We start from the raw sequence: 25,301 nt of genomic DNA, 5'->3' as shown, positions 1-25,301 counted from the left end.
TCACATTGGAGAAGTTCATGGAGGACTGTCTACCATGAGTGGGACCCCATGCTGGAGCAGGGAAGAGTGTGAGGAATTTCCCCCTCACCCTCCCGTTAAGAAGGAAAACAACTTGTGAGGAACTGACTGAAACCCTCATTCCGCAACCAAAGACCTTAATCTTAAAGATGTACTAACCAAGATCTTTCTAGTAAAAGGTTTTAATGTCATGCTGAAAATAACAACTTCTTTACTGAGGGTGGAAGTCTGGTAATGTGACAAATTCTGAATCTGGTTTCCTGAAGAGAAATTGCTACCAGAAGACTGTGATGGTGTTGTAGGAGGAATTCAGAGCAAACCCAGTTTTATGGGTTTTGTTGGTGCTGTCATATACAGGAAGCATACTCTTACCCACTCCAATAGTTGAGTTCCATATGTAAAAATTATTTCTCCTTGCTCCATGTTTCCTAAGTGATATATCATCTGTCTTGTGCACAAATATAAATGGGGTTCCATAATCTCAAAACTGATGCATTAGAAAGCTCAAAACCTGAACCTCCTTTCCTGAACTCTCAGGCAACGTAGTGCGCTGTACAGCATCACCTAAGACAGCTCATCTGAAACTGGTGTTGTAATACCATTTTATATCAGCTTAAGGATATGGGACAAAGCCATCAGTGGGGATCATACTGGGCCAAATGATCCTCTGTAGTAACTTTAGTTTCTTCAGCTGTTAGTCAGCACCTAAAGGCTTTTGGAATGTGAAAAACAATTTACAGAAATTAATCAGGCAAGCATTTGTACAGCCCATCCTTGCCACTGAAGTAGTAAAGAGCTGTTTTCTAGTTTTATGCATAATTACATCATTCAGTCTTTTCTTCATGCTTTCAGCCTGATTCCTCAACAAATACAGATGTCGAGGCAATAGGAAACTCAATTTGTTTGGTTTTTTTTTAATCTAACTTGAACTACATTTAACCAAGTAAGATAGAAATTCAGAAACTAATGATGTACCACAAAGCACTGAGAAAATGTCCTTTAATGGTTTGGTCACAACCCAAACAGGTAATGCCATCATAAAACCATTACCACATTAGTGATGGGGTGGAATTATTACCAAATTGTGTATGAATTTGATAGGACTGTTGGATGATCCATTTGTAATAGAAAGAGCATGCTGGTAACCTTTGACTTGTTTCCTGCTCAGGGATAAAGATTGGGAATTGGAAGAAAATTACAAGCAACACTGACTAGCAAGTTTCATTTACAAAACTCCTTCTTTGTCAAGCTCCCTGCAGCTAACATGATGTTTCATAAAGGGGGCTAAAATTCAGATTCAGTTACAAAGCCTGCCTTTGCAGGACACTAGAGACACAAGAATCAAGTGAAATCATTTTGTTTACTCAGATTTAAACTAAGAAATATGAACTAATACAAGAGTCAGAACCAAACTGAAATGTCTGAAGTACAAGACTTAAACACTGTACAAAATTCATATCATCATCCAACACACATTCCATTTCTAACCCATCAGTTTTGGGATTCATTCAGGAAATACTTAAAAACAGACCCTTTTTTTTTCTTCTTTTTTTTTATGGGTTCTATTGAGAATGTTTCTAGCAGTCGTGTACAAAACATAATGATGATCATCTGTCTCATCTTGTGAGATGTTCTTGAAAGACAGCATTCATTAATTAAGAAATTAATAGATATTTTCCTTTTATGAGTTCATTTTAATTGTCTATTTATGTCAGAGTATTTAAAGCCTGCCAATCTACCACTTCAAGGAATATTTCAAAAATACTGATAGTTGTAATTTTTTTCTCTCAGTAAATATAAAAGGAAAGTACTGAACTCTGCAGTGGTATGACTGCAATTGGGTCCTTTATTTTTATTTTCACTTCTTAGCTACTAGCCTGCTCAACAGAAATTTTGCTGTTGATTCAGAGTCTGTAAGTGGGATCAGTCAAACTGGCTTCACTAAGGTCAACAGTGTATCCTGCTTTAATGCACACCCTGCTCAAACTCCACAACTTCAGCGACAGGTAAAATAGGTCACGTAATTGTGAATGGTATGCAAAATCATTACAAAACTGTCAGTTCAGGCACTTAAATGTCAAAATGGAGGATTTTTCTACCCTATCTGATAATTGTTATGTGCTATGTTTTGTATTTAGTAGTTTATCTTTAAATCTGTCGCGGGTCGTTTTGTGAAAGATGTCCCTTGAAGACTAACACTGCTGGTTGTGGATCGGAGTAGAGATTTGGGTTGGATACATCGAGTGGTACCTATCACCTCTTTTTGCCCAAATGTAACCATTTTGCCAGGTCTTAATGCCATTTGGTAAAGTCCAGGTTTGAATTTAAGAGGGTCTGTTTATTGCTCAAATTCCACACAAAATCCTGGGAAAATACTATTAAACTTTGTTATCACGGAATCACAGAATCACAAGGTTGGAAAAGACCTTTAAGATCATCAAGTCCAACCGTTCCTGTCCTATGCTAAACCATATCCTTAAGTACCTCATCTACCCATTTTTTATGTTCAGTGAGCTGATTTTTTCCCATTTGCAAACACAAGTCTGGGGGATCAATAAATAGCATTTTAAACAATGGGAAAAAACCAAAACTATTGGCAAAACAGTTAAGCAGCATAAAAGAGAGCACCTAGCACACAGCTATAGCAATAACATTTTTCCAGTCTTCTGCTGCAGGGGCAATGTCCAGCCAGCTGCTTGCTTTCCCCCCCTAAATTTCCCCTTCACTCAAAATTTAAGACTCTTGCCTCTTGCAGGGCAGCAAGACCTGGTCAGCTTCAGCCTTCTCAAACTCCATGTAAAAAACTCTTTCACAAAGACTTTTTTTACTTTCTAACCTTAATAGCCTATGCTGAAAGCAAATGCCTAGGATAAGGCTGACACTCCTCAGGCATAGCTAAAAAGTCTCAACTGACCTCAACTCCTCTACACTTATAGGTAAGAACTTCCTTCCTTTATACTAAAAACCTCCATTTCAAACAGAAATGTTTCTCAAATGTAATGAAACAGACTATGCAAATCAAATATGTTTTAGGCCTATCTAGCAGTCCTTTACGTTCCCTTTGCTCTGCCAGCTGTCAGTCAGACTCTTTTTCTAGTCTGTCTTTCTTTCCCCTGAGGAGCTCTTGTGGTTGGAGAGAGTGCCAGAGATTGCTTTCACACTGGGCCTCAACTACCAGCGTTACCTAATGTTAATGTATATTTAGTACAATACACCAGTAACCCTTTCTGCCAACCTCTGACCATGCACCAGCTCAAGAATGCTGTGAAATAATGTCCTCTAACTAAATCTCAAAGTCTGCATAGAAACTCCTGATTAGTGGTGGGTGAGATTACTAGGGATGTATGTATATACCCCTCTGTTTCATTGCCAGCTGGAATTTCTCCATGCTGTAGGATATCTATGGAAGCAGACTCCAGAGAACCTTCTGTTTTTGCAGTACACGCATACAGCAAAGCTACTGCAGGGCTTTTCCTGGTAGCATAATTTCCTGCCTCAAGCAGTCATGTAGCACTTCTGTGCATGTTTAGTTGATAGTCATGATTTACCGGGTAAGTTACAGCATTTCAGTGATGGATGTAAGGCAATCTTTATGTGTGTAGAGGTATGTGGAACAATTTAATGGATTAGGTTGCTTCACTCATTTCCATGAGAGTTTACCCTTTTTTTTATTTGTTTGTTTGCTTCATTCATGCATCAGCAGAGAAAAGGAAGACTGAGTATAATGAGGTTTCCTTTCTTGGAATGTTTTTGGGGGGAATGGAGGAGGGGGTTGGAGTGGGGTTTTAGTGGGGTTTTTGTTTGCTTGTTTTGTTTGGTTGGTTTGTTTTGTTTTCCCCTCTGGCATTTCTTCAATTGTTAAAGACAGGTTTACATTCACCAGGTAGTATAAAGGTCAAAATGTTAAGGGAACCAGAAGCAAGTGATTGAGAAGGTCTTTCTGAGGATGACAGTTCTGCCTTGTAACACAATACCATTTCTCATGGGAGTGGGTGGGAGGCCTGCCTAAATTTCCTCTTCCTGTCCTGCCAAATTCCCCAAATTGCATAACTCTGTATTCTCCTTACACAGTGGTACCCTTGGCATCCCTAGTAAATCTGCAGGGAAGCAGTGAAGCAGCTGGAGGCTTGAAGATGGACCAAAATTGGTAGAGGACAGACATGGTTAGCCAAAAAACAAAACAAACCCAAACCCACGAGCTGAATTTACTAACTCTGCCTTGTGTAACAGAGCAACACAATACAGATTTAATAACATACGCTACTTTGTTCTAAATGCACTCCATCTAGGAAAAATAAGTTTATCGGGATAAGCAAAGGACCCATGGGGAGTTCATCAGTTCAGTTTCAAGTCACAAGATGTGTTTTACTTGGCTTTGGAGCCTCCTTGTGCAAGATTAATGTGAAACTGCTGAAATGTAAACCGACAAAAAGACATATTTTTACTGGTTGGTGCGTTTTCCTGTGTGCCATTATTTTCATTGGGAGGCCCCATCACTGCCTTCCCCATCACCCCTGCCTTAGACTGACAGGAGTATGAGGTACTTCTTGGCTTCCAGGAGGGAAATGAAGGAATGACTATTGGAGGAGCAGTATGGCCAGTGTACCTCATAAGGATGTAACCCTGAAGGTTTTTGCTTTGTCACTGCACTGAATCAGAAGAGAAGAATTTGGATTTCCTTAGAGAGGAGTGTCAAACATGGCTATCCTGGGCTAGGCTTTGCCTGAGTAACGAGGGAAAGATTTGCCTCCTTTTGGAAAAAATATTAATGCTGCTTAAAAATGTAAGTAGCCGAATTACTTACTTCTGAAGCTTTGCTGAGCTTCACTGGAACCTACCCTAGCTGTGTATGCTGGCTGACTGTCATTAAGACAATGAAAAAGCAAGTACACCCGCAGAGGTTTCAATAATCCTGCTTTCAATGTCTGTGTACAGCACCTTAAAATAGGCTCAGTACTGTCCCTGGGATTGCTCGAGAGATTGGGTACTACTCAGCGTGTGTAAGGGTGGGAGAATCTGGCTCCAAATGGTTTCTTTTTCTCTCCTTGCTACAGGAACTGGAAAAGACAAGGGTGTGTGGGCGGGCCTGGAGTCCCTCCAAGGAAAGTGTGAGGCCTTGGGCAAAACAAATCCATCAGGTCTCTCATTTCTTCCAAATATAGGTCTGTTCTGAGCAATAGCCAAACTCAAGTCTAAACTCCACATTCAACTGTTTCAGAGGGAATACATGAAAAAGACCCTATGGCCTAGAGAGTCCATCTATAGAAAATATTTTGATAGCTCTTCCGCTCTGGCATTATCTTCCAGTTAAAAAGAAAGAAAAAGAAAACACACAGAACTGGAACACATGGTTCAATTTTCACTGTAAAACAACTGATTGATGAAAATAATACTTTTGAAAACAATCTGTTGTGAACTATCAAGCATTTTTGCCTGTGCACCAATTGGCAGGAAGCAGACAGATAAATTATTACAATATGTAACAAAACAAATTACTGGGCAGAGAAATGGTCTCTGTGTGTGTGTGTGTGTGAGAGGGATAAGTAGAATTAAATCTGTTAAAGTATGCTGAGAAATCATCCTCCATCACAGCAGAAATACATTGGAAACAAAGGAGCTCACTTCAGCTCTGTCCTCATCTCAATCTCTAGCAAAAAAGAGTTTATGATATGCAAATGTTCTCCTGGAGTAGAATAGAAGAATCCTGGACTTAAATGAAAAGAAGAAAGACCTTGGGATGTTCCTGCTATTGAAAAGAAGGAGTCTCATAGCCATTTTTGCCAAGATGCTTCCAAATTTTTCAGGCATCGACACATTTTAATAAAACAGAGCAGTTGCAGCAGCTCCCCAGATTTTGAATACTGTGTTACTGTCTGTGGGAAATTTTTCTGAAGTGCTTATAGACATGAAGATTTAAGAGACAAAAATCCCATTAACTTTCAATAAGACAGTTTCTTTAGAGCCTGGAATGTGGACAAATTACAGTGAGATAAGCTCTGTATGAAGTAATAGTATGTGAATTGCTCTGTTGCGATTTTCTGTGTACATGCTCCTATCCCACAGTGACCAGTTAAGGCAGAGATGATGACTCCTTTTCCATAAAGAGCCAAACCACCTCACATTTACCTCAGAGTTCAGACCATGTACACTGGCAGTAAGTGGATAGCAGTGGACAGGCTTGCTGTATGCCACGTGCTAAATATACGGTGGAAAAAAATAAGGAGAGCTTCTAAATTGCACAGGATGAATCTACCTCAACATTCACAGACCACTGTCACCCAGCTTGAGCCATGAGATCCACATTGCCCTTGCTTATGCCATACCTGTCACCTGCATCTGCCTTGTCTGTTTGCACTGCTGCTGAGAGGAGAGGGAATCCTTCTAGGCATGAGGCTCATCTTTTCCTGAACTAGTCTCCACTTGTTGATAGTGGAAAAAGGAAGGGGACACAAAGAGCATAAAAGTCCAGAAAAAGCAATTATGGGATTGATTCTGGGAAATATGACCTGAAGAGGGTAGATAAATTTCAGTCTCATCTCAGAGAGGGACTGGAGAGGGAGGCAAGATGAGTTAGAATACATATATGATATTGTTTCCATAGCAGGGCTATATGGCTGCTAGTGGTTGATCTTAGGTTTTAAACTAGACGTTCTGTAGATTTGGCCTTTTAGTTATTACTGCAACCATCATGACATCAGTAAGGAAATAAGATTTTTAATGGTCTCCAGGAGTATTCAAATCCCATGTAACACCAATGGGACTCTATTTCTTAAAGACTTTTTTTGAAAATTCTTCCTTGCCCTCTGTTGTAGTTTTGCATGGCTGGGTTCTGATGGAGAAGAAGGGGGCTGCAGAGGTGGCTTCTGCAAGAAGCAGCCAGAAGGTCTCTGCAGGCCCGACAGAGTAAACACCAGCTGGTTCAAGACCATCAGCAACAGTCATAGCACCTCTGTGAATCATATTTAGGAAAAAAAAACTGCAAGCAGCCACTTTTTGCCATCAAAGAAGGGAGTGAGAAAATGTAAGGAGCTGTGTAGGCACCAAGGCTGGTGAAGGGAGTGGAAAGGAGATGCCCTAGGTGATGGAGAGCAAGATGCCTCTGCAGCCCATGGAGAAACCCATGGTGGAGCGTGTCCACCCCCCACAGCCCATGGAAAAGGCCGAAACCCCACCTGCATCCCATGGAGAGGCCCCAGCTGGAGCAGGTAGAGACATACAGAAGATGCTGTGACCTGCATTGGAGCAAGCCTTGGCCAGTAGCACTTGCAGTCTGTGGAGAGCGACAGACACACGGAGATGAGCAAGACAGACCCACACCAGAGCCGGTTTGCTGGGAGGGGAGGCGTGTGACTCCATGGAAGACCAGGCTGGAGCAGTCTGGGCTTGAGGGACTGAGAAACGTTCTATGATTTATGACTGCCTGCCATAGCAGTGACCCACACTGGGGCAGCTGGTGAAAAGCTGAAGCCCTGTGAGGAAGACCCCACAGTGCAGCAGGGGAAGGGTGTAAGGAATGCCCCTCTGCCCTCCCCCTCCCCCCAGCCCCAGCCAAGACGGAAAACAATTCATGAGGAACTGACCAAAACCCCCATTGCCCCATTCCCCATCCCTCCTCATGCCACAATGACGGGGAAGAAGGGAGCAAAATCACGACTAAAGAGAAGTCTGCTAAGAAGGGAGGGGTGGGGGGAGGTGGTTTAAGATCTGGTCACACTTCTCATTACCTGACTCTGGTGTCACTGGGTGTGCAGTGTAGTGTAATAAATTAGAGAGTTTTCTTTCCTTCACTCTGTGTCGAGTCTGTTTTGCCCATGACACTAATTGTGGAATGATCTTTCCCTGTTCTTATCTCAACTCCTAAGCCTCTCAATATATATTTTTCCCCAGCTGAAAAAGGGCGTGATAGAGTGACTTTGGTGGGTGTCATGCCTCCAGCCAGGGTCAAACCACCACACCCCCAAATTTCCTTTCCAGAATCCAAATTTCCCTTTCAAATGAAGCATCCTTGAAAGTGACAGTGCTTGAGCATCATGGGCCTATTATTTTTTGGGTTTGGGTTTTTTTGAGCCAAGGGACAAATATTCTGCAAACTCAAATATGTCAAGAAATTATTTTGCCATATTGGAAAGCTACTGAATATGTGTCTAAAAAATAGGGAGCAGAAGCAAGAAGTTTCTCTTACAAACTCTTGCATTTGCACATTGTAAGGAAACCATTCCTAGTTTGTAAGCACAATAGCAGATAGTAATTGCTAGCAGAAATGAGTTAGCTGCAAGGACTGCTAACTTGCTAACTGTAGGCAGCTAGCCAACCCGAAAGATTGTGATCATGTCATTCATTTAAGCAGCAAGTAAAAATACTGTGGTTGAAGGGTTACTGTGTTATTTTGTGACAGATAACTTGAAAAGATAGCAGGTGAATAAAAAAACCTGTAAAAGCCCAGTAACAGATAAATACACTCCAAACAGCTGTAGCCTGTATCAACTTCCAAAAATTGGAGTCATTCAGTCATCTTTGACAGTGAAACATACTCAAAAGGAACTCATTTATGTGGCTAAATCAGCAGACCAAATTACAGTGAACGGATCAGCTTGACAGTACTGTTTTGTAGGTTAAAGATTTTTGCATGCAACTACAACTTCATCACTAAATCTTCAAGGACTGAAACCATCTACAAGTATCTCAGTGCTGGGTGACACGTATTGCTGTAGTTTTAAGAGAGGTTTTCAAGAGCCAAGCAGAGGCTTTTCAGCTCCTCTTTCATTTGACAGAGTGTCCTTTTGATTTTCTGAGGTGTGTTCATAACCTCTATGCTGCTGGTGAATGGGTTGTAGAGCAGAGAAAAAGGCTTCTTAATCTTCATCGCATAGTTTCTGGGGGGGAAGAAGACACAACTGCTAATTCAGAAGCTATTTCCCTGAGTGTAAAACTGGCAAGGTCTAATTTCTCAGTATATAGGCATGGACTTAGGGAGCGGAGGCTGCTGTGATGCCTCCTCACAGTTATTCCTTAATGCTGTCTGGTGCAGTACATCCTCCCCACAGCTCAACTACTTGCAGCCCAAAAGATCTGCAGTGCCTGCTTTCCAGCGTGGCTGGCTTAGACCCGTCTGTGCTCTTACAGCTCTACATTAACACAATTCAGAGTTATTACAACCACAAACTGAGGAATGCAAGAACACAGCATGTCTGCTGCCTTCACTTCCAAGAAATAACCTGGAGTAGCTCTTTCTGCATAAAATTCTAAAAACCTCTTGATATGAGGCAACCTGGACTGTTTTGCTGTCTCTATTAAAAGAAAAAACATGATCACTTGCCATTTTTGACAATGTTTCCATTAAGTACATGCTGGTAGGAACCCCCTGTACTGATGTTGCCTTATGTTTTCTGTTCTGACAAATTCTTGTGCCTTTGGTTATTTTGAGCAGTTTTGGCTGTGCAACAACCTTGAAAAAAATGTATGAAAAAGCTTCAAGACTGAGAATGGTATATTCCTTATCCTTGTAAATTCTTTTCAGGTTTGACTGAAAAGAGGCAGATGCTCTTGAAACTCCTCTCTCTTTTGCCAGTGAGTTCTCAGCCACGTTTTTACGCACGTTAATAATTTAATGCGAACTTCAGGTTTAAGATGAGGCACCTAATTTGCCATTGCTATAACCCCAGCAGACAGTGCTTCTGGAGTAGAGGTGGGGGAGTAGGGAAGAAGTTTGGCCCAGGTTCTTTTCCCCTAATAAATTCCTCATTTCACCTCCTACATACTCCCCAGTAGTTCCACAACCAGCCTTCTGCCTCCAGCCAGAATTGGTCATGTTGTTCTAACTGTTGGCGATGAAGGCCAGAATTTAAACCCTGCTAACTTAAAAAAAACTACAAAAAAAGTTTTAACAAATCCTTACTGCATACCATAATGCAGTCAAAGAAATACATTTAGAAACACCTCAAGCTAATTTGAAATAATGTTATTTAGGTTGAAGTGAGCTACTTTGTAGAAATCAGATTGCCTGTGAATGCTGATTCTGCATTCTTGTGCAGATATAATCAGAGAAGAAAGGCAATCTTGTTTTTAAGCCCCCTGCTGATCCATGTTAATTCCTGAGTCTGCTATAAAATTTCCGTGTGACCTCGGGTAAATCAGTTCTTTGCAGCCTGGTATTTGTATGGACTAGCACATAGGCACCCCAACTGTGGGACTGAGCTCTATGCTCATTATTCATTTACAGAATTTACTTCAGAAGTTGCTAAAATGAGGCATTGCTAAGATAAAGCATGGGACAGAGCATAACAATAAATAACCATGATTTTCTATGAAGCTTTCAAAGATAAACAATCTCATGTTTAACTTTGTTGTAAAAAAGCCACTGTTCAGATGAAGTGTGCAGGGAGACAGCCTGGCATGGTTATCACAGTAGTATTGAGATTACGATTCCAGTTGACGCGCCCCCCTCGATGAAAATAACCCGCAAACACTTTGCTTACTGAAGCTTGGCCTTGGCATCTTCCAAACTTTCTGCTATGAAGTAGACAGGCTGGAAGGCTTGATCCTGATAGGGGTGAACTGCAGTGACTTCTGGATCAAAAGGCTTGTACTCCGGCTTGTTGGATAAAGCATACTTCATGACGGGAACAACACGGGTTAGAGCAAGTGAACAAAGACAGCAACAATTAGTGCCTTGTGGGCTGTGAAATGCTTTTTGTGGGACATGTAAAGGTTATATCAAGTCCCGTTCATTCGTAGCTGAAAGCTGCTTTTCATAATTAGCAGTTAATAAACTGAATAATAAATATTTTTTAGAAAAAGAAAAATGAAAAAAATATATAATTCCTGTATTACAGTGGTGTACAATTTGGTACCATAGCCACGCTCTTAGGGAGGTGAAAGTCTATGCCACCCCACAAAAAATTAATATCTGTAAGAAAAAATTAAAATCATGCTGGTTTTGTCAGTTAGTACCACAGAAGATTTACAGCCCTTCACAGCACTACTTCAAAGTCCCCAGCCCATGTCACATGTTATCTGCTGCACTGAAGGACAGAGTGTTCCTGGTAATTTAGCACAGGTCCCATATCAGTTAAGAAGCCTAAAAGCTTCCCTGAAACCCAAGATAAAAATATGCACTGTACCCTGTGTGTGTGTGTTTGTGCTTTGAACCTGCTGAGGTTCTTTTATACATTGTTCTCAGGTTCTTCCGCATTGTCGCCTCAGGCAGACAGGGGGATTATGGAAGCCTCTTACATCCTCACTGCAGTTCTATACGCACATCTATCATTTGTTTACACATTTAAACTAAGCAGTAGTAGAGCTGGTGACAGTGGGACTGAGTAGGTATTGCTGTTGGTTGTTTAATACCTGCACAGCGTCCTGGGAAGACAGTGCAGCTGAGGCTAAAAGTGAATTCCTGCTCAGTTTGTCTGCCTCTGAAACCCAAGTGAGAAAGTTTAAAGCTATCTCAGCTCCATTGACATCTGAACTGCATTGTAGATAGGCCTAAAAGCTGTTTTGGCCTCCAGATGTTCAGGCTGATGAGTGCCATGGCCACTGCGATGAAATATCCTGTGCAAAAACTAAAAGGAAAAAGGCAACTCATCCCAGTCAACATTGAGACCTGTCTTTCTACCTCCAGCCTGGACAGTGGTCCCCATCCACCCAGACACAGACTTTTAGTACCCACCACTTCATTGAGATCTGCCTGTTTGTCTTCTTCCCCAGTCTTCAGAAGGCTCTCTTTGCTATTTTCTGAGCCAAATGCCAACTCCCATGGAATTAGTAAATAACTGGTAAGAATGGGTGATGCTGCACAAAACTTTCAGCTCAATCTGCTAACTGGAAAAAATCAGAGGGTACCCTTAAGCACATTTTTAAATATTTCACTGAACTGAGCCTGAACTCCATCACTAGTGGCCTGCCTTAACTAGTGGGCCAATTTGCTGCAGAACTGGTGCAGAAATTAATACAGGGTTTGGGTGTTGGCTTTCTGAAAAAAGAAAGAACAAGGATATATAAAGCTAAGAGATAGTGTTTTTCCTGTTCATTTGCAGTGTGTAATTGAAGAAGAAACCTTGGAGAGCACTCATACAATCTAAGATGGATGGTATACACATACATGAGGCTGCTCTTATAATCTTAGAAGCTCTGGGGACTAATGGGAAAACATTTCAGAAACTCAAAACCTGACAGGGTCCCTCTATGCTGTCAGTGTTGAAGCAGAACTGAAATCCCATTGATTTCAGTGGAAGTTCATCTTGAAACCGGATGGCCTTAAAGGCCTCTACAAGTTAAGTACTTGTTGTGCTGCAAGAAAAGCATATGTAGCACCAAGTGCTGCCAGAAGTGTGGTATGAGCCATAAGATTTTACAGTATGTAGGACAGAGTCCAGCTGAGTGTTAACAGGAGAAGCATTTTGGATAATGTAGAACAGCTGACAGAATATAGTGAAATAAACAGTGCAATACCGAGAGCTGTTGGGGAGGAATTCTTACAGTTCAGAGGAGGCAAGGTTGGCCAGCAGTCAGACCCATTACAACTGCTCAGTTTAGACTTTGGTATGGTTATCCTGTCCCTTTGAATACCTAGCTGCTGTCACTGAATGAATTGTTAGATAACATGGATTCAAGTGCAGGTCTCATGCAGAGGGCATCTAGCTCTATCTCTCACCCGCTGCTTTTCTCCCAAGTTCTTTCCTGAGTTAGGGCAGCTCATCCACAGGAAATAACTAGCTAAAGCTCAGTTCATTCTAGTCAGAGTGGGTTTCTGTGGAGAAGAGGAAAACACTTTGAAGATTTCATAGTCAGGATGTGGTTCCCTGGGTTACTGTCACACACCCACAGTCAGTCATTCCAGGCTGCAGATCAGGGATGTTCCCAGGCTCCTTGCTGATGCGAAGTTCTCACATAACTTTAGCTGGAGGTACTGCTGCTCACCCTCTCCAGACAGTTAGATGTTATCTTCTTGTAGCCAAAACCTAGCCTTAGTAACTCAGGCTTCCTCAGTAACTAAATCATCCTCCTATTCCTGGTTCAGAAGCCTTCAGTGACATGGAAACCCCTCCTTTGCACAGGTCGCTGCTTCATGTCTCCTCTGTCACATGAACTGCAGCGAGTCTGCATGTGTCAAATATGCCAGTCAGCTAAATGATAAGGAATCAAGTTTGGGACCTCCATGCACAAGCCCACATCTGGGCCCATAGAGAAGACTGGCTTTCTCTCAAGCAGCAGCAAAACCTATCTAGAGCTTTCTCAAGAGCCGAACTAAGATTGCAAAATGAGCATTGCAAGGAATTGAAGGCTATAATAATGAGCCTGACTACTTCCCAGGCTTCACCTTCTCTAATAAAACTAGCTAGCCACTGCTGCATTTCTAAATAAATCCCTTCTGCAAAATAAACACAGCACTACACGTATTTCCTCTCTTCAACTGTAAAAGAAACAGTTGATACACATTTTCAAGTTGCTAGCAGCTGCTTAGGCATAGGAGCTCAGCACTTTACTCACACTGCCATGGACTACACTAATGTTTGAATCAGACACTTATGCAGACTACAGTGATTAAAGGGAAACACTTCTGTATTTCTGTTCTGTTCCAAATAAAACTCCATGAGATGAATCAATCAGCCATAAAAGGAAACTGCAGCACTTAAGGCCATATATATCATTCATTTGTATACAAAAAGATCCAGTTGTTCAAGGTGAAATGCAGAACCCACTAAGCTGCTCCCCCAAAAGTTACATGATGATGAACTTGCAGAGCTTACGTAGGGACTGCAATGCATTGCCTTGGAGCCTAATTTGTAGGGAAAATCATTGATCTGCTGTTTTAAAACAGCGTGTTTCACTCTCTTACAGATGATATGACCAGGTGACCTGCCTGGTAGATGAGGAAAAGGCTGTTGGGGTAGTCTAGCTTGACTTCAGCAAAGGCTCCTACAGTACTCTCCTGGAGAAGCTGTCAGGTCACGGCTTGGACAGGTAAACTCTTCGCTGGGCTAAAACCTGGCTGGATGGCTGGGCCCAGAGAGTGGTGGTGAATGGAGTTAAATCACAAGTGGTGTTTCTCAGGGGTTGGTACTGGGGCCCATCCTCTTTAATATCTTTATTAATGATTTGGATGAGGGAATTGAGTGCACCCTCATTATGTTTGCAAATGACACCAAGTTTTTTGGGGAGAAGTGTCAAACTGCCAGAAGGCCCTCCAGAGGGACGTGGACAGGTTGCTGATGGGCAGAGGCCAATGCGAAGAAGATCAATATGGTGAGGTGTCAGGTCCTGCACTTTGGTCATAACAACCCTAGGCAACACTACAGGCTTGGGGTGGGGTGGCTGGAAAGCTGTACAGAGGAAAAGGATCTGAGGGTATCGGTTGACACTCACATGAACATGAGCCAGCAGTGTGCCCAGGTGGCCCAGAAGGAATAGCATAGTCAGCAGGACCAGGGCAGTGATCATCAAATACTTGGTTCATTTTTGGGCCACTCACTACAAGACATCAAGGCCCTGGAGTGTGCCCAGAGAAGGGCAACAAAGCTTGTGAAGGGGCTGGAACATGAGTCTTTCAAGGAGTAGCTAAGAGAACTGAGACTGTTTAGCCTGGAGAAGAGGAGGCTCAGGGGAAACCTTATTGCTCTCTACAACTACCTGAAAGGAGGTTGTGGTGACCTGGAGGTCAGCCTCTTCTCGGAGGTAAGTAGCAATAGGACAAGAGGTAATGGCTGCAAGTTGCGCCAGGGGAGGTTCAGGTTAGAAATGAGGAGAAATTTCTTCTCAGAAAGAGTGGTCAGGCACTGGAAAAGGTTGCCCAGGGAGGTGGTGGAGTCACTGTCCCTCCGGGTGTTCAAGCAAAGATTGGATGAGGTACTTAGGGACATGGTTTTGTTAGTAATGCAGGTGATAGGAGGATGTTTGGACTAAATCTTGGAGATCTTTTCCAACCTTAGTGATTCTGTGATTCTGTGAGTGCTTCAATAGTGCTAGCACACTTCTGCTCGTGTTCACGAGCAGTCAGGCACAAGGTCAGGTTGCCATGTGGAAAGGAAGGCATGTTTATTTCTCTAGAGGGCTAATAAGCATGCAGATCTCTACTTATCAAGACAAAGCTTTGCAAATCCTATATCGAAGACTTTGCTCACAAAAGTCTCCAAATGGCAACTGTTGGGAGAAAACCAAGGCTAAACTCATCAGGTGGCAAAATGAAGATTGATGTCTGTGATGCTTCCCCTTTCTATGTTAACTCTCTGTTCCTTCTCTGTGGGGACTCCTACTACAAATGTCTTGAGATACTTTAACATGTTTCTCCCTTCTGTCAATCAACTGGGAAGCAGGCTGACATGTATGCCATTAAGAGAGATTTGTCATATGTTTACTGTCATAATAGTCCAACTATCTCCAGTTACGTGACTCCAAACTTTGCTACTCAGCCTCAATTTCTGTTGTGTCTATGTTAAGCTTAAAATACACCTCCCATAAAAAAAATAATTTCTGGTTTATAAAAACGATTTAAAAGAGTTTGTTTTATTTTCATTTGGCTTTTCCTCAGTCTGAAAAATCATCCAGGATCTGAAGCAATTGAGACCTACTGATAACAGTTTAGGGCTTTTGCACTTAAGACCTGATCTTCTGCTTCAGAGCTCTGCAAAACTGAGGAGAAATAAATGTCTCCCCTATCAGCTGTTTGTTCAAAGGAGGGGAAACTCAGAAGCTTTCAATCAAGGTGTACGGTCCCTCTTTCTGCAGTTAATATGTCCAGGCAGAGCAGTACCAAATCTGTGTACACAGATTTCCATCTACACAAATCTCAGGCTGGGATTAGTTTTGAAACATATTTAGGAGTGTAAAACACCAAAGCATTTCCTTTTTACCAGTGGCCATGTTATTTACAGTTTCTTCACACTTTATTTGGTCCAGCCAGTCAGTCCCTTTCCAATTCATATGGGCATGAATGTCAATGGCACAGACATATAGCAGAGTTCATAATAGGCATAATATTGCCCTCTAGTGAATTAAGCAGAAACATACATGAGTTTTATGTTCAAGCCAACTGCATTACTTACTAGTGGCCAGGAGCAGAAAGAAGCAAATCTGATTCTTTATAGGATGGATGCTTTTTTTTGCATTTCATCTCTTTAGGTGGAAGACAGGTGCAAACCTATAGTAGCTATTCCCATACTCAGAAGCTTCTGGGAAGGGAGAATAAATTTCTTTGCAAAAGAAAAATCAGTATTTTAAATCATACTGGTTTATGTGAGGAAACAATATTTTGCCTTTAATGCAGAGTTCAGAAATCTGGATGACAGAAATCTTTCAATACCATACATACCATAAGTTCCCCATATGACGAAAGCAGTCCTGCCCCGTAAGCTTTGATTGATCCGTTTTGCTTGCAGAGGCCAAACTCCACAGTGAACCAATAAAGCTGGTGATAAGAACAACTTGGGAAAAACAGTCTCAACAGGCAGTTCATTATTAAGCTTCTCATTTTTCCTTTAATTTTCTTCTATGTTTATTTCTTAATGTCTGTGTATCTTCAGTTTTATAGCGGTATTTTAATTTAAAAAATTCTTTCAATATATATAATACACACAAATTATAACTCTTATTTTTTCAAAATTTGCCATCCCTTCCATTCTCACTTCCAAAAAAAAAAATTAACTAATGATAATTACACTGGTAAATAAAGTCATAACGTCCTATACTCTTCATTCTTTGGAAGATGTCACAAAGTACACTGCACCTTCCTAGCCATGAGTTTAGTTACCTACATTCACTTTATAATGAGCAGAGACTGACAGAGACTTTCAGAGAGGAAAAAAAATTATATTAGACACCTATGTCAGGATAGTGAATATATTACAGGTTCTTCTCTATCTTCAATTTCTAGTGAAGGAACCTAATAAATAAACCTAGACTAGATGTCTATAACAATGAAAGACTGAGATGTTAATCTGGAATATGTTTACTGTTCAGATTGCTTGAATGACACTTACAAAATTGAATTGTCACAGATTCCAAACTGCTAGTAGCCCTTTCAAAAAGGTGTCCTTATTCTACTTCCCAAAAACCAAGATGATGCTGTGACAGTGTCAGATATGAGATTCATCATTCTTCTAACCTTAACCGTATCTCTAAACTAGTCCTAGCCAGTTCAGGGTCAGAGAGGAGTGCTTGCAGAGAAATGCTATGTAAACCACTGGCCTTCACTTAGTCTCACCACGACTCAGGTAATGATGCAAAGTGGGTGTCTAGGACCATAATTCTTTTAACCCTAGCAAAGGCATGGATCTTAATCTTCCTCTAGCCTCTCTAAACCCAGAGAGGGGAAACTGCAGTGAAAATATGGACATGGCACAACCTCTTCCTATATAGTCCTCTCACATCACCAGCTCAGAACCTGAATGGTGCTACAAAACAAATTCAGCACTGGTACCATTTGCTCTCTGAACTCTAAAAAAACCTTCTGGTCTTACCTAGTCCTAACCCAAGGATGGATACATGCAGATAGATTTTAGGTGAACCATAATCTCCTTCACATGGTGCCTTATTCCACCTCACCATGAGTGGGGCTGTGGCCTGAGTGAGGAGTTTCAGGAGTGACAGTCTCCTCCCATCCATCCCCTTTCCTTAATGAGCCTCACCCAGCTGGGTGAGAGTAAGGCTCCTCTCCTTCCCTGCAAAAATACTGAAGATTGGGAGATGGCTGTCTTTATCAGAAAAAAAAAAAAAAAGGTCATCTGGCCTCCAGCTTACTTTCAGAACAAGTTAAGATGGCAGCGAGAGGCTGCGCGAGTTGTTTTGGCAGATGCGTGCAGCCAAGTTATTCAGAACCACATGACAGTACCTGCTCTCAACTTGCCTTTAAGTTCTCGCCTATTTTATGGGATAATGAATACAGAGTGATTCAAATTCTGGTAGCTTCCTGCACTTTGTGTAGGAGAAAATGCAGGAATCACATTGAGTATCCAGGCTGTTCAGTCAATCTGGAGAGCAAGCTGGGACCATCCTGGGGCTGAAATTACAGAAACTCAGCTTTGTTTCTTACAGAAACAGAAAGTATAAGCATTTCCTCAGGTGGAATCACATACTTAGGGGCTCCAGGTCCTGCTCTAGAACCTCCCTGACCTGTGGATGAGGAGAAGAGACAATCCTGATGATGGTCCCATTTTTGTAGCTAATCTGAGACACAGGAGAAGACCCTTCCTTCCCTGTGCAGTAAGGGATATACAGTGAATCGTTTGGGTTTTGCCTCTGATATTAAACTGCCATCTGTACTTACTGTGGCCAGTTTCTCAATCTCTGCTTCAGATGATCCAAGAGAAGCCAGTCCAATATCCTAAAGCAAGTAAGCAAGCAGGCAGCGTTACACTAGTGTGATTATTCAGCCCAAGGGAGAGAAAGAGGGGAAGGGGGAGGACCGCATCATTTCTAGCATGAATAGCATGAACTATTCATTGTTTTTGTCACCCAAAATGACCTTCCATGGCTTCCAGGATGCCTACCTCTCCCCGGCCCCCAGCTACATACCACTGGGAGCCACATTAGATGAGTGTTTAATCCTCAGTGTTCTCTGTATAAAGTTAACTATCTCTTAGCTTAATGCTGGACTACCCTGGCAGAGATTTATAGGGAGACATAACAAGGACAGCAAGGTGGGTATTTATCTTTGTGACTTAACCTTTCTGCCTCTCACTCTCTTTCTGGCAGCCCTTGCGAGTGGGTCAGATCTGTGCAGGGAGGCATCTCTGCTCCCTGTTAATTGTTATTCGCACCATGAGAGTCTGTAGTTGTCTCATCTTGGCTATCCCGGCAGCCATATCATGCAGCAAACAAACAAAATTAGGACGTTTTTACCATCCATCATCTCTTGTTGAGTGGAACAAAAAAATTTATGGGGTGAATTTCAACTCTGAAAATACTTTAGGGGTAACAGAAAATCAAAATCCATTTAATCTGGTCCTATGTTGTATAGTCTGTGTTATAGATGGGAAAAGAGGAAAGCTGAAAGTTTTGAAATTGCTATAATGTTCTATTTCTCATGTGTCTTCAGTTCTGATATTGAACTTAACTAAAGAAGTTTCTTCCATAACTAATTAGAGACCAGTAGGATACTGTAAGTATTACTCATCTGAATCAGATAATAACCAATATTGATGGCCAAAATAGAACCTAGCATGTATCCAAGCTGATACAACTGGAAACCACAATGTATAAGAGGAACTGTATTTCTTTTTAAGATATTCTGACAGGGACTCACATCATGTAACCCCTCTACTCTTACTGCCTGTTTCCACACCAGCCAGTGATTGATAAACCTCAAATATGCGTTATCTTCTTCCCTCTGCTACGGTTTTGAGGCACATTCATAGTTCTGATGCCTTTAATTATAGGAGGTCACTGAGTTCACTTTGGTCTGACAGTGACTGCTCATAATAAATAGCCCTTTATTGTACAAAGCAGCCCTGTTTGCTTTCTGGAACCTCCTCACCAGTGTGAGCAATACTGTGAGAATCTGGTGAGTTGTAAAAGGAAAAACAACTCGAATGAATGACATGGTGATGGACACAATTAAAGTATCATGTGAGATAAAAATGTACACCCAGAGACAGAACCAGCCTGGGGGTTCAACGGCTGTTGCTGGTTAGGTTCATGTGGTGTAGGACAGGAAGCCAGGGGAACAGCACAATCAGTCCAACTCAAACAGAGGCTCCACTGGCATCCTTCTGCAGACTGACACAGCCCTCCCACAGTGAAGTCCCACAAGTAATGTCTGCCCTTCCTTTTACACGGTGTCCACAGGGACAGTGCTACCACTCCCTTGGAGTAAATGTCTCCCCAGGCACTGCTAGCCCACCACCCCTGAAGGTTGACTCAGGCACAATCAATAGCATTCAAGCACGGTGACTGCATGTCCTTGAGGCATGTCTGGCTATATAGCTGAACAGTTGGTTCAACAACCAGCAGAACAAGCTTCTTACCTGTGAGAACTGGGCAAACTCCTTGTCAGCTAGCATGGGAACATGGCCCAGCAACTCATGGCAGCAGTCTCTGGAAAATAAGTGACCTTCATGCTTAATAAAAGTTTCTTTTTCTGGCCCACGTGAACTTCCCATGAAAGATGTAAGGTGATACACTCTCCCCAAAAGGGAGCTAGTGTGAGGGCTGTTCGAGGGCTGTTCTGCAGTAGCTGCCTCCATACCTGCCCTGGGAGTATCACTGAGTACTTTCTTCTGCCATGGGGAGCCAGCTGCCCCCCACCACCTTGGCTATTGTCTCACTTGGGATGGCACAGGCATTGGTCTCCTATGTCACAACATCTTTGAAAGGCCCATGTTTTGTCCCAGCATACAACAAAAGCCTCTGTGTGAACTTGTAATTTCTCATGAAATGTAATTGCTGATGTCTGGCCAACACTTACTGGGAGAGTTTCACAGCAGGGAATCAAACCCCAGCAGATGGTAACTGAAGGCAGGATGAAAAGATTAAACCAGATATTCTCCAGTCTTTTCCTTCCCCAGACAGCTTTGCAAGAGAGAGACCCACACCCTCTCATGCATGACTTCCCCTTCTAATTCTCCAGCTACCAGTTTCTCAAACTGTTTCATGCTGTTGACTACTGGATAGAAGTCCAGAGCAGTTCCTAAGAAAATCATCCCCAAGACATTCAGAAGGATGGGACTCTGCCAGAGCATCAAACTTACGGTTCTGGGGAATGCATGGGAGAAGAGAAATGCCTGATATACTGTGTGCTCTGGAAAACACGAAATGCCAGGCTGGCAAGGAAGTCACGAGCAGACAGCAGTCCTGCAGCTGGTCTCAGCTGGAAACCTGTTCTCTCTGCAAAGTGAAGTGAGAATGAATTTAGACATTTCTAGGGTTAACTACATGGCACACTTACTTCAGATAAGCAGTTTCAGAGAGCCTTTGTTAGAGAGCTTGACATAGAGCTCTGTTTCAGTAGCTCCCTTCCACCTACGCATATCAGAAACATCCTGGTTTACCATTATCAGTGTGCCCCTGTACTGCTATGGGTCCAGTTACTGCATCATTGCATCACACACGTATTCACACAGCAATGGTATGAGGTGTGGGAGTATTGTCTACCCTGATTTATGTTTTTTGCACACTTACACATTTATCTACTCTGTCCCACATGTCAGTGATGTGTCTGACATCACATATGATCCTGCATTTTCAGTCCTGGCTAACCTATTAATTCTTGGATTATCTCTCTCATTTCCTGTATATCACGTGTAAAAGAAAAGCATGAGTTAGATAAGGAACATACCCTGCTCCTACATTTGTCCAAGAGCACCTGGCTCTTCCCTAATGCTAGGTTACTATTTAGTCCCCCCTTGCAAACTTTCTTACTTGCTGCACTGAAACCCCTGGCAACTTGCACTTTTGAAGACAGAATTAGGTGGACCATGGGTATGCTCCAGCCTGGGCTATTCTCCTGTTCCTCGGTGGGCCTAGTTTGACATACCCCAGAAGTAGAATTGGAGTGTACTATTCAACATCATTGCCCTTTGCTGGTGCATGTTCTACATGTATAAACTAGCCCTGCACTGTCAAAGCTTACTATCAGTTTTATCTTTCTGCCTTGACTTCATTAGAATGGGAATACACAGGAGAAAGGGCAAACAGGCCCTCGACAGAGATAAGGCGGATGGATTTTGGCCCTTAACCATTTAACATCAGAATTTCCACCAGTGCTGCCACTTATTTTGCTCTATTTTTTTTCCACCACTGTGTTTATCCAGGCATAACTACACAGCCTCCCAACGACATGATAGTACATGTTTTGCTTTGCATGTGTCCATAGAACAGGACAGAAGTACCTTTGTACCATGATTTCAGGTTGTGCTATCAGTGTTACCTCAGTACACCCGGCATTACTGTGAAAGGTCTGTGGGAGACAGCTAACAAAATAACCAGTCCTATGGTCATCAGAACCAAGATCTACATTTCCATGGGAAATGTGTTGGTGGTCTGCAAAGTGAAGAAATTTGAAAATCACTGCTTTAAAAGAAAGCCAATGATAATCTTTTTGAAGTCCTATATTCAAAATCTGTGTTGCATTCTCAGCTCTCATAAATGACATTTCATCTTCTTTAAAGCATAAAACTACATTTTTTAAAAAATCAGAAATGGCTTTATTCTCCTTTCTCTATCCATATTCTATTGTGTCATGAAGCCTGGAACTTAATTTATTTTATGTAAACAAACAAAAAAATCCCACCCAGAAACCAAGTCATTTAATGAGATTTGTTTTGTTTGGGTTTTTAATGTTTCTTCCAGCATTTCGTGTCTTGTTCTGTCTGGCTATTAGCACTTTTCTCAATAAAAAGAAAAAAAAAAGAAAAAAAAGAAAGAAAGAAAGAAAAAAGGACAAGAAAAGGAAAAAAATATGCTTCATTTGAAGAATTAGAAGTGACAAAACGTATGAAGCTATACAGGGCTGAAAAAGAGTATAATGCAAGGCATGCTTCTGCCTGACAATGTGAGGAACTAGGTGTTTAGCATTTGCTGTGGTTATCTTCTGTCGCTCCACCGAATTCAGCTGTAATTGGTACAGAACTGCCTTGAAGTTGAACAACAGCAACAACCCCCCTCCCAAAAAAAAAAAAACCACCACCAAACTATGGAGATTATGTCTACATCTTTGTCTTTGCTCCAATGCTGAGCAAAGGCATCGGAGTAAACCAGGAAATCAGAAGTGGTTGTAAAGCAGTTTACTATTCTCCTGCCTCCCCAACTAAGGAAGCAGGGTCTTAGGGGGAATAGACAGACTGTCAGCTATGTGTTCTTAGGCACTGGCCAGGAGCTCGCACAAGAAGCGTACTCCCTTGCTATTTGGGCCATACTATGCCAATCCAGAGGGACATGAAAGGCTCCGAATCTGATCATCTTTGGGCTAAATTCTGAGCCGAAGTGAAGCAAAAACTGCACCAGCTGAAAAATGTATCAGGAAAGCAGCAAGCCCTAAGCAACTCAGTTTTGGAAGGACTATGAAAGAGTCTAGGAAAATTTATATTGCTTTAGCATCCATGTTGGAGGAGCAGGAGGGAAAATGAAAATTACAGCTTATGTTCCCTGAGATGCCCTTTAAATATAGGCCAGTGAATCAGACAGTCTGCTGATGGAGCAGACTTGGCCAGTTGCCTTGAAAAGCCATAGGAAAAAGTTATCTGCTGAAGGTAATATCTGCAAAAACTAAACTTCTATTTCATTGCCATGCAATAAAACCAGCAATCAGTGGAGAATTGGGGGTGTGGCTGATTGGACCTGCTGCCCCAAGATCTCTGAAATCAAAATGAGTTGAATAGAAAGGCTTGTGCAGTTCACTTAAAGTGATCTGTAAGGCTTAATTCTTGGCCTAAAAAAATCATGTCTACAGACAGACCCATGCGTTAAAGTATGAGCTTGCTTGAGTTCCCTGTCTGTAATTTCTTCCAGCTGTGGAGGACAATGAATGCCTAAATCCAAACATCTTTCCTAGAAAGATGTGCCTAGGTTCATGTAGTTAACCCTTTAGAAAAACACTTGCCATGTTAAATGATTACATGGTGAGACATTTTAATTCCCTTTAAGAAATTATTAAATACTTACGATGTGAAATTCATTTCTGTTCAAACCAGCCTCGCTAGCAGGCCCAGTATCACTAGGCAGATCTTGTCGTTCAACTTATATTAATGGCAAAAGGAATTTCTTGGTTGAGTTCACAGATACAGCTGAGTAAATAAAAGATGGAAGTGTTTCTGGATGTGTGAGCCGGTTATAGCATGATCATTTTCTCTCAAAGATATTCCTCTCCCTCTTTCTCTGTCTCTCTCCCTGCATCCCTACAATTATAGAAAGGCTCATGATCATGTATGATAAAGAATGATCAATTCCTTAGAGGCAGCGTTTGGCAAAGATACATGCTGGGATTTATGCCCTAACTGGGGGAGTGAGACAGTTCAGGGCTCACTCACAGCTAACCAGTGGCAGGAGGAACTGCACTATGCATCTCCACATAGGTTGTAGTAGCTGAAACACATCCACTGTATGCCAAGGAATTTTGGGAGACACATCACAGCCCATAGTTTGATTGGTTGGCTGAGCACTGCATGCCTGTAACACAGGAAGAAGCCTAAGCACACAGTTGGTCAGTGAGCTGTAATGAGCAAAATTTCTGGTCTCGCTGACTCTGGTAGTAAAAATTATTAATAAATCAGAACTCCTTATAAATCATACCACTCACCCAGTGGCTGCTTGGCATGAGGATGTCTTTAACATAGATTTTACAGACCTTGCAGGTGTTTCTGACTTGTTACAAAGGGACCTTCCAATGTCAATCTTTATGCTATCCTAGAATGTATTCTGCATAGAGAAATTTCATTATTGGAGGGAATCTTTAAGATAATGACAGTATCGGTTCAAAGCCATATATAATTGGACTAAAACACTTTACTCTTAATCGTGTCTAGCTGTAAACATGGTTCTTATAAATCAACTTCGTTCCATTTGTGATTAATCTTTTAAAAAGATTAATCTTTTACAAAGTCTCTAGGCTAAATTAGACATCTATGTTTTCACTACAACTTAACAAGTGTAGGACCAGTGCTCTGAGAGCCATTCTTTCCATTTTCCTTAGATGCTCATTCCAGGATGGAGTAAAATGCCTCTAAATTTCCCAATTCTCATTCCCACTCAGAAGAGTCTGGATGATTAGCTTATACTAGACACTCTGTGTTTAGAAGTAGATGAGTTGATACTCACAGTACACTTCTCCCCAAGTTTTATTCATAAAGTTTTCAGAATGACCATTTTTACTACTACTTCTTTTTTTGTGCTTAGGCCAATTTGTATGGCATAGAAAAAAATTTGAACCAGAGTCCTCAAAAGAAGTAATCAAGCCCATACTCCAGGCAATCAAATCCTGCCAACCAATATGAACATTACAAATAATATTATGACAGGGTATTCTTCTGTTATTCTAAATCCTCCTATTTTGAAACTGCCTGATTCACTTAAGAAATATGAATACCTGTGCTAATCAAATTAGCAACACGTGTTTTCTGGAGCTCCCTGCTGTCAGCTACTGTGTAAGTGAGATAAGATGATATTGGCTATTTCCTGAGAAACAATATTTGTAAGTTCAGTTACTGTAGGAGAGAAGTTGAATAAAATGGCAAATACATGAGAAAGTAGGTAATGAGTACACAAAATCCTACAGTTGGTTGTGATGGTGCTGGTATACTCAAGAGATGTTTTCCATATGCCAGCCCTCTGTTCGCTTCCACTAAAGGTCTGATAAC

At 41.7% G+C, this 25,301-nt stretch overlaps 1 protein-coding gene across 1 annotated transcript in view; it reads right to left on the bottom strand.

Moving 5' to 3' along the window:
• Positions 1–8,731: 8,731 nt before the first annotated feature.
• LOC311198117 (tyrosine 3-monooxygenase-like) overlaps positions 8,732–25,301 on the bottom strand; it is a gene marked incomplete at both ends in the record, with an annotated part of 31,499 nt that continues 14,929 nt past the window's right edge. Inside the window, 6 exons of the mRNA XM_084272014.1 lie at positions 8,732–8,891; positions 10,494–10,627; positions 16,325–16,420; positions 18,278–18,334; positions 19,977–20,046; positions 20,700–20,835. Of these exons, the coding sequence (XP_084128140.1) occupies positions 8,732–8,891; positions 10,494–10,627; positions 16,325–16,420; positions 18,278–18,334; positions 19,977–20,046; positions 20,700–20,835 (653 nt within the window). The remainder of the gene's footprint in view (positions 8,892–10,493; positions 10,628–16,324; positions 16,421–18,277; positions 18,335–19,976; positions 20,047–20,699; positions 20,836–25,301) is intronic.

Source organism: Gallinula chloropus (genome assembly GCF_964237585.1).
Source record: "Gallinula chloropus genome assembly, chromosome: 1".
Lineage (NCBI taxonomy): Eukaryota > Metazoa > Chordata > Aves > Gruiformes > Rallidae > Gallinula > Gallinula chloropus.
Note: the sequence above shows the minus strand (reverse complement) of the source record. Positions and strands in the feature narration are given on the sequence as shown.